This window comes from Callorhinchus milii, unplaced genomic scaffold, assembly GCF_018977255.1.
Source record: "Callorhinchus milii isolate IMCB2004 unplaced genomic scaffold, IMCB_Cmil_1.0 Scaffold15, whole genome shotgun sequence".
In the NCBI taxonomy this organism is placed as follows: domain Eukaryota; kingdom Metazoa; phylum Chordata; class Chondrichthyes; order Chimaeriformes; family Callorhinchidae; genus Callorhinchus; species Callorhinchus milii.
In genome coordinates, this window is record NW_024704756.1 from 17,122,061 (window position 1) to 17,136,762 (window position 14,702).

Below are 14,702 nucleotides of genomic sequence, written 5' to 3' on the forward strand. Positions count from 1 at the left end.
TGTAGCCTGGAGCCCTCCCTCCCTGCAGCCACTTCTGCTGGTTACCACAAATGTTCATCACTGCTTGGTCTTGAACGACACTAATGGGCTGAAGGAAACCTCTCCCTTGTATGCCCAGGAGCTCGGAAACAAAATAATATATCTTGGCTCAAATCCAACTTGGATGAAGTGAAGTATTTGAATTGTAAGATTGGATTACGGCCAGAGGGGCCTCCCTGGTGGCTCAGTTGGCTGATACACTACCTGGTCTGTAATTGAATCTTTTTTGAAAGTGAGGAAGGTTCTAAGTTTCATCCCTAGTCTGTGTCGAATTAGTGATTCTGAGCATCCACTGAATATAGACTTGAACCACACAATCCAATAGAGCCTACATTTAGCTCACATGTAAAGACTGGCTATTTTAGTGAGTTTCCAGAAAGTACCAGATTTCTGTGGCACTGTGGCCACTGTAAACACTGTAGCCTCACATGTTTGGTTGTGTGAGGTGAGAAGTAATAATAATAATCCTTGCATTTGATATAGCACTTTTCACGTCGGGAGGACGTCCCAAAGTGCTTCACAGAACACACTGTAAAGTGAATTAACTGTATATTTGTGGGCGAACGCGGCAGCCAATTGCGCACAGCAATGTCCCACAAACAGTCGTGGATTGAAAATAACCAATTTATTATTGTTTTTGGTTTTGGAGGGATTATTATTAGGCTCTGTGTGGAGTAAGGAAACTTGCCCGAGGTTTCGCCCTCTGCCTGGAATTGAACTCAGGTCTCTCAGTGAAGAGAATTGAGGGTGATGTTTTTTAAAAAAATGCTACCTTAAATTCATTGTCATTTTTATTGTTCAGAAAATATATATGATTCTGATTTAGTAAAATATGTGTGCCGTTTTAAGAGCGTGTAATGTTGAATATGAAGGAATGTTGAACTTGTGACAGAAGGCCAGTCTTGGCAGATTATTTTTCAGATTCAATTACAAGACATTTATCTCTGAAGTGTATCATGTATACTATCCAATTTCCTGTACTCTATTTTGCAGTTAATTTTAAGATAAAAGTCTTGTTTTACTTAAGTTTACAGATTAAATCATCTTGTAATTTTATTTTCAAGGTCGAAAATTGAAGAATACCAGACCATTCCAAACTGCAGAGGAAATTGAGTCTTCAGTTGCACAAAGGCAGGACACCAGTCAGTCTGTCATACCAAGGATGGGTATACCAAGAATGCAGAAATTTCAGTGCCAACCCCTTTTCCTCTCTGTTCTACAAGTCATTGAGCCTGACATGGTATATGCAGGCTATGACAATACTCAGCCTGATACATCCTCCAGTCTATTAACAAGCCTCAATGAGCTTGGGGAAAGACAACTTGTGCATTTTGTCAAATGGGCAAAAGTCTTACCAGGTAAGAGTGTGAACCTTTTGAGTTCTCGTTTTTATTTGAACACAGAGAACTTGAATGTGTAAGGTATATCTGAGGTATCGTAGACACCGGAAAACAAAAGTACAGTTTATGCTTGTCTTTCATTGAGTTTGTCTTTCATTTACAATGGAACCCATTTTTCTTATAATAGCCAGAAAAGACTGCTAGGCTTCCTAGAAAATAACTACAGTTTGTTTTCACTCATTTAATTCTCATGGCCAGTTGGAATACTTATTCGGTAAGAACTGTCTACTCTGTTATTTCTGGCACTGTCTATTACATATTTTAGCAACTCTAATGCATGTAGGCCATTAGTTGGCTAAACTGTAGGCCCACAATACCTGAGAACAGGACAAGCTGTATTGACAATGGAAGAACAAATATCCATTTCACTTTACTTAGGTAGGTACAAACACTTGTCCAACTGGAGTACGTGGCCTGTGCAAGCAATGTAGAGCTAGCATAGTAATCTTACTGTGTACTGACCCTCAAAGAGTAAAGCTGCAGTTTCTTTTGGTGTCTTATTTTCCATTCTGTATTAATCAGGCATTTCAGTGGCAAAATCAAACATATCACGCTTTAAAAGATGCTCCTCCTCCATTATGGTAATTCTTTCCATTCCTTTTGCGTGGAGCCCCTACCTGGGCATCTCCAATTTGTTTTCCCTCACGTTGACATCAATTGCATTTGCAGTATCACTGTGGTTGAAAAAAAAGTTTTCATCCACAAAATACACAAGTCAATTCACTTTATAGTATATTCTGTGAAGCGCTTTGAGGCGTCTCAAAGACATGATATGGCGCTATATCAACTGCAAAGATTATTATTATTAAACTTTTTCTTTTAGATGTGTGGACAAACCAATAATTTCATTTTGTTTGTTATTTTGTCAACATTTTCCAATTTGTCTGCTGCCTCATTTTAAAATCTGAAATGACTACAGAGAGAGAGAAGCCTTTTCACTTTCTCTTAAAGCACAGGGAAAGTAACATCAGAGGGCTGGACAGTCTCAAGCCTCTCTCAAGACTAGTAACCATCTTGAAAGTCCTATAATACCAATGACAATCTTATAAGGTAGGCTCTAAATGAGTCAGATAGCTGATGTTAATATTTAGCTCAATATAAATCAACAAGGAAAATTACATTATATTTTCAAAATAACAGAAGATAGCTTTAAGAACAGGATGCCGCATGTTCCGGTTCATTTTTAATAGCCAGGCTGCGGCTAGTACACTTTGGATTTGCAGATGTGGTGGAGAGGGAAATAGATTTGGTTACAAAGCTATCACATGCACACAAGCTATATTAGTATCATGCAAGCATTCTTTAACACGGCTTTGTCACATAAAATACTCTTAAATGCACGTTGCAGTCTGTCATCCCAGGGACAAGATAAAAAATGTAATCTCTGTAACCCAACTTTGAATCCAGCAGTTTGGCTGAGAATCTCTCTACTGGCAGGAAAAGGGCTATGTGAAATAATTTTGAACACGGTTCATTTTAAGGACAGATCGGCAATATAAAACTGCCCTTAATCCATCCCAAATTGGCAGTAAATTAGCAGTCTCAATCAGAGGATACAATGATGGTTGGCAGGTTAAAAGAGCAGTTAAAACATTGGCTGGGCTTTTGTCTAATACATATTATTGGAGCAGAGTTGCAGGAGCTTTACTGTGCATCTGGTCCATGCAATGCATGATCTGGGATTTGCTTGATTGCCTACCAGAGACACCAAAACAATACGAAGATATAAATGATTGAAAACGATACAACACTGACATCTGTTTGTACAGAACTTTGAATAGCCATTATATTTTGTGTTTTACTTGGCAGACATTCCAAAAAGGTCAGTACTGAGTAAAGATCAGTGACTATCTGACACTAAATACTGTTGATCATTGTGCTTGTTACTCACCTGGGACCCAGCTAAATCAGCTATATTTTAAGAACAGTGTTATTATTAAACCTAGATGTCATATGCAAAACGAGAAAGGAGTTTCTCTTGTTTCCTTTCCAACAATCTTCCAGATAAATTGGTCGTGAGATACAGAAAGGAAGAGCCCAGGGAACAGTTCATTTGTTTTTTTTTAAAAAAGGAGGGAATATTTGATGGAAACAAAGTCTTTCAACCCAATTTTGTACTTTTTTTTGGTTAACTGTTAGGTTGATCTATCAGAAAACAGGAATCCATAATGAATCAGCCAATCCGGGAGGCATTAAACAGTTAGAAAAGATAGATTTTTGGAAATTCTGACGAATTTTATACTAATCAAACTCAAAAGTTATTCACATCCACTCCACACTATATTGTTTGAGGATGAATCCACCCATTTAACCAGAAGCATAGCTATGATATAACAAATTAAACCTGAAGATGGTTAAATTAAAACTTATGAACTTTTCCAAAAAGTATTTGCACGTAGACACCACAGGTTTAATGTTCCAATGTGTGCAGTAATCTAACATTGAAATCTAAGACAGGAAATAGAAAAACACCGATTTGCAAAACCAACAGAGGCAATTTGTTAAATAATAATTGATTATAGCTGCAGTTCATTTTCATAGATTTTTCTGTTTGTTTGGTCATTGCACATTTATTAAGAGCAAAAGGAAAAGAAATCGAGAAGTTAACATTTAAATACCACAACTTGATTGATAACTGAAGTAAGCTTTTAAAGGTCATTGTGGCAATTGTTCATTTGTTTTATTCTAACCTTTTGCTGTTATTGTCTTTTTGCTATGACAACTTCTTGAGTGTTTCATCAGATTGTCCATGTTTTTTATACGTGTTACCTGAAGGTTTGATACTCCAATCCTGATTTGTATTTGACGTGTTTTTGGCTGTAAATTTTGTGATAATCAAATGGTAGACCTGGGAAGTGGAGCACTCGCCTATTTGGGGTACTCAAGTGTGAGCATCAAGCATTTACAGGTTAGGTACAGCTTGGGTAGCTTAAAGTGGAGGTAGTTGATTCATTGCTTTCCAAGTTTGGGTGGAATAATTAGCAATACTAATATTACTAGTAGCAGAAAAGCTGTGCAATTTCTATTGCCTTTAGATGGTGGAGACACAGCTGAGTTCTGCTTAGCACTGCCGCTTTTGTGTCAAAGGCTGTGGTTTTGAGCCCTGTATCAAGACTTTGAACACACATAGTCTGATAGGCTCATTCTCCAAAATGAGGGAGCAATGCTTTTTTGAAGGGGCCGTCCTTCAGATGAGATATTAAAACAAGCTGCCTGTTGACTGGTGTAAGAGCTTAGAGATTTAAAAACAAAGTTACATTTACCCTTGTGTGCAGAGGTCTAACTTACAGTTAGGGCTTTAATGATCTCATTTATTCTGATAACAAGAATTATTCCTCCATGCATCTATTTCTTTTCAGGATTGAGAGTGTATTTAGCATGTTGATGAATGCTTCAATCTGTTTTTTAAAAAAATCAAAAGTTACCAGGGTGTAACATCAACCACAAATTCATGAAAGCATTGTAAAAGAATCCCAGTCAATATTTTCGGTGGCAGTTTTACCTGTGTCGGATTACAACCAACCCATTCTCTGCAATCAGCATTTTTATCTTGGTCGGTCAGCATGCCCCCTTGTGTGTTTTCCACTTGCCAAACAAGCACTCGGCTCTGTGAAGGCACACAGCTTTAAGTGAAAGCGTTGTTTCCATATGTTAACACAAATAAATTACTATGGCACAGAATGCTAACACTTTTGAGCAATTGTTTGATTTGAATACCCTGGCTCAGCCACAGACTGGTCACTCACCAGGCCTGTAGATAATAATTGAAAGCCATGTGTGATTAATGATTCATGGCGTTGGTGATAAAAATGGTCTATTTAGTTAAACAAGACAGACGCAATCACAGTTTCAGTCCTGTATTGTTCCTCAGTGAACCGTTTCCTTTGATTTCGCTATATTGCAAAGCTCGTGATTAACCCTCAATTGCCCCCTCAAGTTCATTAACAAATAATCATTTGGTATACATTAAAAGTGGGGAAAGGATTGGAACCATGCAATGTTTACCTCAAGAATTTATTTTCAGTGACAGCAGTTGATTGCCAAAAGTTAAGCTGAACATGGCTTACGACAATAAGTTATTTATGCTAAGACTTACCTGCTTGCAAAAATATTAAGTGAGAAAACAGACCTTTAAAATTCAGCCTGATTGATGGATTATACAATGAGTGGCCACATTTACTTCAGTGGCAGCTAATACCACAACACTGCATGCTCAGTAAACACCCAGGTTTTCTGTAAGAGCAATTGAACGAGTACTATTTGATCTTTCCTGTCTGTCACTTACTGTATATAGCGAAGCAGGTCTGTTCTTTGCAGAATGTTTACTGATTCATAAATACTATCATTTGACATTATTTCAGCACAAGTCCTCCTTGTCTGTAGGTTTTCGAAATTTACATGTGGATGACCAAATGAGTCTCATACAGTATTCATGGATGGCAGTTATGGTGTTCGCAATGGGATGGAGGTCCTATAGAATTGTGAATTCCAGAATGCTCTACTTTGCACCAGACTTGGTATTTAATGAGTAAGTGAATATATTTCTATAGGCTTATGTTGTTTGACAAATTTAAGATAAAATATTGTAATGTAGGATCTGGGCAGATCAGTTATCCTAAATATTACTTTTTATATATGATACATTCACCCAGCCTGGAATGATTCAGATATATTTCTGTAAATCCTAATTCTACTGTCACTTGAAGTTTTAAACCTCCAAGGTTGGCAATTCACTCTTGTTTCCTAGACCTGCCTTATTTAATTTTGAGATTATATTCTTCCCTTACGTTGTAAACAAATTGAAGATCGCTTGGCAGTTCGTAGGTTGGCAAATTGAACATAAAATGACATTTCATTCCCTACAGCTTAAAAATGTTTCCATTCTAAGTGCATATTGCCAAAGTCGCTATAGCCAGCAACATGCTGAATATTGTCTCTTATGTTCTTATTGATTTTATTTCATCCACAAAATATATCCAATTCACCTTACAGTATATGCTGTGACACACTTTGAGACGTCTCAAAGACATAATAAGGCCCTATGTCAAATGCAAGGATTATTATTATTATACATTGACCCATTGGTAGAAAAANTACCCTTTTAAATAAAAATGGGAAAAATTGGAAAATCCAGCACACACAAAGTTATCATTGGACACCCTTTATTCTGGAGAGCTAGAGAAGTAGGCTTGCTTGGTGATGGCCCCTACTACATTACAATATACCAACATGCACTAATTAGTTAATCTTCCTGCTTAACCCTTTTTCTTATATATGTGTGGACTTCACTTCTATTTAAAAATAGCTGGTTAATGTTTATGCAAAGTAAATATATTTTCTTAAACTGTAAAATAGTTTTGAACTTGGTATATATCTGATTCACAGTGACGAGTTACCTGGAGTGGCGAGTGAGGCATATGCATAAATACATAAATAAATAAATACGGCTGTGATATTGACAGCGCAATCAATGGCTTAAGTGGTAATGATAGGTTAATTCGGGGTCGAGTTATGAGGAGTTTACTGTTCTGTAATTTGACCACAGTTAAAGAAAAACTGCCCCCAAGATTTTAAAATTACAACTCCTCTAAAATGTCTGAAATTGAAGATGCTTTAGTGCTCTATCAGAATTCCATGTGTCAAGTACCCAGAAGATCACAGTCCAAGACCCATAACAAGGCGCAAGTCACAATTCTTCTGCACCACCCAGAAGAAATTGCATTTACTAACCATGACATTCTGTAGCTTGCATCCTTGCACACATTTCCGGAGATTTCTAGATCCAACATAAATGTAGAAGTCACCACACCAGGCAAGAGAACTATTCCGGCAGGCAGACAGGGCGTTTAAGCAAAGTTATTTATGGGAAAGCAATACTTTTTCCAGAGCATTCTCCAGATCTCACTGGCAAACTACCAAGCTCACTCAGTAGGATTCTCACCACAGGGCAACAAAAATATCAGCAATCAGTGTATATAAAATGTGTCTTTTCCATTGAATAAGAAACCCAATGGTTGACAACTCTCCTGTAGTACTAGGATGCAATGGATGACCTAGATTTAAGAATTTGGATAACTTCACTTGATATCTGACTGCTAACTCTCATCAAGAACTTTTTGAGTTTTCCAATGGACCAGTTGCTCTGGGTATACAGTTACAGTAAAATTTTCTTTGGGAAGCAGGTGGAGGAATTGCTAGTAGTTTATGTGAAACACCAGCAGAATCTCAGCTCTGGCCCCTGGTAAAGGCATGGAGAGGCACCAGGATGAGATGGAGCTTTGAAAACTCTAGCTGTGATCCTTTATGCCTAATTCTCTATCACCCGGGTTCAAACAACTTACAACTGCAATCTACTAACCAGCACATGTTCTTGTGTTCATCATATCTCATACTAGCTACAGTTATATCCATCTATCCCTATTCCTTGTACAATCGTGTACAATTGTACAAAAAAAAGCCCACTTGAAAGGTATCCTGCCAGCAAAGCTTAATATTGTCTGTGTTCTTCTTTGAGATTATGCTAGAGGAAATGCTAGGAAACTATAAATAGAAGGGATTAATCTCCAGTACTTATTATTAGTTCTCTAGAAGGTTGGCGGTTCCTGTCCTAACTCAGTGGAATTCTGAGGGAAAACTGCATTGTATGAAAGTGAAAGCCTTTGGATGAAATATTTTACTGAGGTCCCTTCTCTGTGTTCTCTTTGCTCGGTTTAATGTTAAAGATCTAATAGCACTATTTGGAAGAAGAACAGGAAGTTCTTCTGGCATGCTGCCCAATATTTTCTCCTCATCCAAATGCACTGAAAATGAAAACAGATTAAAATTGGCCGTTGCTGGTTTTGGCCGCATTGCTGTGTTAGATTAGATGTCACGTTTAGCTTTGTGAGATATTTTTACATGATAATGCAGTATCAAGTACCAAATATTTTTATTCTACTCGGTCATGCTTAAATAGGAGAAATTCAAAATATTCTCATTGGCTCAGATCATTCACAGGCCTGCTTGTGAGTCTGGCGTGGTGGACCTCAAGAGTTCATTGCTCAATGTTGCATCACAACATGGAAATTCCTCAGGACATACATCCTGGGCGCAAATTACCAACACCGAGTTCTCCCCTTGGGACTCACATCACCCTGCAGGCCTTCACAAAATGTATTTATTTTATTTGCAATCTTCTTGAGGCTTCAGAACCTGAACATCTGCTTTTACAATTACTTTTTGGCTTCAAGAAGTTAGGATTTCTCATAAATCTCGAAAGGAAAATACATCTGGATCCTCACAGACTGGCGCCAGTTTTCAGAAAATCTCTAAACCCCAAACTGGTAACTGGCATTACAGTGGAAGGTTAAGTTCTTCAGGATCTGGATTTTATAAGGCATGGACCTTATGGGATTCATGTTGGATTCAATACTGAGTGAGACTGTTACAGTTTAGCCTTTGTGTAGATAGACCAGTCCTTTGGCTTGGTTTTGATGAATTTTACGAGCACAATGCTGCCAGAGTGCAAATTGCAATGATCACTACTCCCCTCTCAGAGGCAGTTAGAAACTGCAGTTAGGGTACATATGGGGGCTTAATGCGCAACAGGACTCAGTACCTTCATACTTGATACATAAACAAATTAGAAATTGAGATCTGCATTGTCTTTCACCAGGTCTATTAGAAATGAACAACCGCATGCAGGTCGGTTTTATCCACAAGCGAGAACAACACTTTCCTGACTTTTCTAAAACAATGCATTCCAGATTGGTTGTTGCCGGTAGAAACAGTAAATAAAAATCTTAATTGAAAATTCATCTAAGTTCCTGCCAACACTTGAATACATCTCGTATTGGATCCTGGTATCCCCTAATTAGTAGGCTGTTGGTTAAAGATACAGCTGTTTCTTTCTGCTTGTGTAGGATCCTCATTTAGCCTTTTAGCTTACGTAATTGCTCTTTGAACTTTTATATTCGCACATTTCTGTCACAAAAAATAGCCTTGTTGGTTGGCTTTGTTTTTGGCCTGGAAATTTAATGAAAGGCAGGTTCTTAGCTGAAAGGCATCTAATAAAATTCTCAATCTGTCTTGAGGATAGGCCTGTTCTTACATCTCAACCTAATTTGTAGGTAAAAGAAGCTATCAGAAAATAAATCTCAAGTCTCAACCACATTTTAGGCCAATTTCTGGAGAGCTTTATGTACAGCTGCTGATTAAATAGCAGCTGTGATTTTTTATGAAACTTTACCAACAAAAATTTACATTTATACAGCGCATTTCACAGCAGGAGCATGTTTCACAAGCTGGATACCACTTGCATCTGTCTTTCAGTTTAAGAGAGCTTGCTGTTCAGTAGATCTGTTTTGAATGCAGACATTTTATTTCACCTGAAAAGTCCACTGAACTTTTCTGGCAATACTATTTGGACAGAAAGCAAATGGTAAGCAAAGGTTACTATCATGAACAAAAATATCTTTTCTCCAAGGGTTTCCTTCATTCCTCTCCCCAAATGCTTTAAATGTTGAACAGGTTCCACCTGTCCCTTTCAGGGAGTCCAGGCACACATCTCATTGTTATTGTGATCCTTGTTCTTTATAGTTAATTACCGCCATTTTGCATACTGTGTTTTGAATTTGTTTTCCTGGTAAAAGAACTGACAATTCAACAACAACAACAAGATTACATCTGACGATTCCCAGGGGAACCGTACTTTGCATTGAGCACAAGAAGGGGCGAGCGCTGAGGTCAAAGTTCTTTTAAGTGGGTATTGCTCTCTCCCCACTGATAATTGGGGGTTTATTCCTAGTGAAACATGGAGAGTCATTACATGTGACTTTGCCCCTTCGAGATGGGTAATCCAGATTTCTTCCAGATTTAACATTTATCTTTGGGAAAATTCCTAAACTAAATTATCTGAAAATACTGAACCAAGTAATATATATTAATAGCAATTGATTTTAGCAGGAACCTTCAGAACACAACTGCATAGTGATTGAATTAAATAAATCTTAACTTTTAAACCAGAAGCTTTGCTTTTTACCTCTTTTACATAAATACAACTTGCACTTACATAACAGCTTTCACATCGGATAATATCTCAAAGAGCTTTTCACATATGGCGCAGATCGCCAGGTAAGTAGAGGGGTATGAGGATGTTGATCGAGTACTTGGTTAAAGATACGGGTTTTAGGAGGGTTTGAAGGCAGAGAGAGAGAGGGATAAAGGTGAAGGCATTACCAGAAACACCATAGAAAGTGTAAGATTGTAAACTGCAAGTTTCATCTCAGCCTGTTTTATATAGATATATATGTATTTATATATGTGTTTCTCCTTTTGTTTTTATACGTTTAGTTAAAGATTAGATAAAATAACACTAATTTGAAGACCAAATATTAATTCTTAAAGTAAAAGCATTAAGATTTGGTCTTTAACATTTGTGTACTTTATAATAGTATTAGTGTGCTAGTAATGTTAGGAAACATAGATACTGTATATTGCAGTCCTTACCTCTTGCTTTCATTCACGTATACTTTTTCCTTCATTTACAGGCAACGGATGCAAAAATCATCGATGTACGATCTGTGCATGGAGATGCAGCGGTTGTCCCAAGAGTTTCAGTGGCTTCAACTCTCCCAGGATGAGTTCTTTTGCATGAAAGTGTTGTTACTGTTTAGCATCAGTAAGTGTGTCTCTCTCTCTACTGCAGAGTAAGGTACAGGAGAGGTACCTGATTAAAATTGTTAATGATGAAAATGTTCTTATTCATAGAGTTTATTCTCATCCCTTGCGCTTTCGTAACACTTCAGCACTAATTAAACTTGTTTTTGCCTGGCTAAATTGTAATGGCTATTTCAGATATATTTCGAATACACTACTGTGGAAAACTAAAATGGCCAAACACCATAGCTGTGGTGGTTTGCAAATTAACCTTCAATATCTCATTGCTAGTTCCAGTGGAAGGTCTGAAAAACCAGAAATACTTTGATGAGCTACGATTGAACTACATCCAGGAACTGGACAGAGTCATTTCATTTCACAGGAAGGACGCTCCTTATAACCCACATCGCTTTTATCAACTCACCAAGCTCCTAGACTCGCTGCAAATAGTAAGTTAATGCTCAGATTTAGCAGTGGTTTGTTTAGGCTACATTAAATTAAATTAACTTGTATTGTTGAATAATCTAACTGCCATAGATGTTTCTTTGTCATTGAAACAACAACTTTCATGTGCTTCACAGAGCTGACTGGGAGATGCAGGTGAGGAGGAAGGCTGAGTGGGTTGGGGGGAGAGGTGGCCAAAAGCACAATCAAAGAGATAGGTTTTAAGGTGGGTTTTCAAGACCTTGAGGGAGGGTCAAGGCTGAGGCACTTCAGCTGGAGTTCCAGAGATGGGGTCTGAATTGCTAAAGGTTAGCCCACCAATAGTTGGGCAGATTAGGTGGAGGATATGAAGCAAGCTGAGGAGAGATTTGAATAAGACAATGTTCTTGAATTAGATCCATTGGGGATGGAGATCCAGTGGAGCCGAGTGAGGATGGAACACATCCACGCTATATTCTGTTATATTGTGAAAATAACTAGCAAGTGGTCAGATATTGTAGAATATGACAGTTTGAGACACGACATGTCAAGCGACTGCCAGGATGGTGGAAGGCAAATTGGACAGACCTTGGTCTTTCTTTCGCCAGCAAATTTTTATGTTCTAATTGTTGATGATTAACAGTTCATTAGTGATAGTCAGAAGTGAGTTCTAATCAACTACTCAACAGACATCAATTGAATCCTATGTCTATAATGCATACCATTATACCACACATTAATTGAATGCATAAAAGTAGAACACTAAAAGCTAGGTACACATACTGATTTTAAATGTAAACGACTGCCATGGATTATAGAGCAGTGTTGCAGTCTCACGTCTTCTCAACTGTGACATAGCCTCCATGAAAAACTAAATACTAAAATATTTCAGGTAACATTATCCAATACAGTATAACAGTTAATATTTTCTAGAAACAATGAGTATTTACTTTTGGGGAGTTTATACTCGAGATGGTTTGGTGGAAGGGTGACTTCAGGTTTCTCTGTAATTAATTGCTAACTGTTTGAAAAAGGATATGGCTAAGACAGGAGGAAAAATGTTCAACTCACTGGAACCACCACAAGCATTGTTTGTGTCAGCCCCAAGCCTGGAAAATTCCACCCTCAACTAGCCCAGGACAACTCCATTCCCAGCTTTGCCAAGCTGAAACTGAATCAGCTCACCAGCATGTACGTTACATCAGTCTCTCTAATCATGTTATTTTAACATCCTGGACAGCCCAGTAGGTTAAGCTCTGCACTTGGGCCAGAAATTTTGTGGCTCCACTCAGTCTCTCTTTCTCTCCTGATTTATGAAATAGAAACTTTGTCTAACAGTATCCTCCTGGGTGGGAAAGGTAAGCAGAGTCGCCATAGATTTAGGATGTGGATCAAGGAAACATGCCCAGTGGCAGATATGCAATAATCCAAAGCATCATTGATGGTTGACCAGCCTGACTGGGTCAACATTGTGATCTGGAGGTATGATAATAATGATGATTATCGTTGCATTTAATACAGTGCTTTATCATGTTAAACATCTCAAAGTGCTTTCAGAATGTTTTTGCAATGTCTTACGACTGTAAATCTGCAGGTGAATATGGCAGCCAATTTGCAAACAACAGTGTCCCAGAAAGAACCATGCAGTGAATAAGCTTTTTTTTAATCGGGTGGGAAGGGTGGGAGAGTGATTGGCAGTGAGGGTTTGTTGGCCAGGATACCAGGGAAGCTCCCTTCTCTTTTCAAATATTGCCATTCTATCTTTAAAGTCCATTTGAATATGCAGACAGGACCTTAGTTTGACATCTCATGCAAAGGACGGCAGTTCCAACAGGAATGCTTTCCTAGCACTGCATTGGGGTATCAGCTTAAACCATGATCTCATAGCCATGGTGTAGGGCTTGAACTCAAAACTTTCTGACACTGCGGAGATACGTGTTAAGCCAAGAAGTGCAGATTTCTCTTCAGACCTGCAAATCAAAGACTTAGCTAGACAAGGTCCTAGCTGGACAGTTACAATCAAATTGATCAGTGTTTCATACCATTCCACTATCCCTGATCCTTTGTGCTTTTTCTGCTTTCCTACAATATCCTTTTGCAGTTCTTTTCTATCATATATGCCTGAAACTTTTTATTTTGAAATTTGAATGTCTAACATCTTTTTAAAACTCACTTTATGTTGTTGTTGAAGTAGCAGGTTTTGGTGAACGAAGTAAAACTTCTAGATAACAAGCATTGAATTTATTTAACAAGAAATGGTGAGGTGCCATCAAACTGTCTTTGTTTTAATCAGACCAGAGCCATTTTTCTTTGCCATTTTTTAAAAACAATAAATAACAATTACTATGCTTGCCATTCTGCAGTTATTGATATTTTACTGTCCTGTTTTCTCTCCGCACTGGCAGAGTGGAAAACGTGAGAGCAGAGTCAGCACAAATGATAATTGTGGCTAGTTTTAAAACAGAAACTTTTTTTAGCTTCTTATTTGAGGAATAAAACAATCTTGTGCATTCCTGTAACTTAGTGATTAGAGCACTCGCAGGCGAGAGGACCTGGATTCAATTCCCAGTAGGGCGAAACATTGGGCAAGTTTCCTTATTCTACACGCCTCTGTTTACCAAACAGTAAGTAGGATGCCAGTGTTAGTTGATTGGCAGATCGCTTTTCCGGGGGTAATAATTCCCTTAAATAAATAAACAACAATAATTTGCTCACTCAATCTACAACTGTTTTTGGGACACTGCTGTGCGCAATTGACTGCCACATTTCGCTCACAAAATTTACAGTCAATTTACTTTACAATATATTCTGCGAAGCACTTTCAGACGTCTCAAAGACGTGATAAGGGCCTCTATCAAATGCATTGATTATTGTTATTATAATCTTTATTATTCCAAATAATTGCTGTTGGAAAACATAGTTGAAGCCTTGCCCCACCAAACACAGGTCTCTACAGTTGCCTGTTGGGTGAGACAGCCACAAAGATAAAAATAAGGAAAAGGGAAACGGCTTAATTCTTATTGCTTTTATCCTAGTCAGCGGTTTCATTAGTTCACAATTTGCCTATTTCTAACCTTCAGCTAGTTGGCTTTGTTGGAGGAGCAAACACTGACACTTAATGCAATGGATCAAATGGCATCCGACTATCTTGCAGATTTCAATGGTTCTAACTCCTTGTACCTGCACAAGAGAACATAGAAATAC

At 38.0% G+C, this 14,702-nt stretch overlaps 1 protein-coding gene across 2 annotated transcripts in view; it reads left to right on the forward strand.

Moving 5' to 3' along the window:
• ar (androgen receptor) overlaps positions 1-14,702 on the forward strand; it is a 78,207-nt gene that overhangs the window by 39,747 nt on the left and 23,758 nt on the right. For both annotated transcript variants that reach the window (XM_042340741.1, XM_042340742.1), the window contains exons 4-7: positions 1,104-1,397; positions 5,823-5,967; positions 10,967-11,097; positions 11,367-11,524. In XM_042340741.1, coding sequence (XP_042196675.1) covers positions 1,104-1,397; positions 5,823-5,967; positions 10,967-11,097; positions 11,367-11,524 — 728 coding nt within the window. The remainder of the gene's footprint in view (positions 1-1,103; positions 1,398-5,822; positions 5,968-10,966; positions 11,098-11,366; positions 11,525-14,702) is intronic.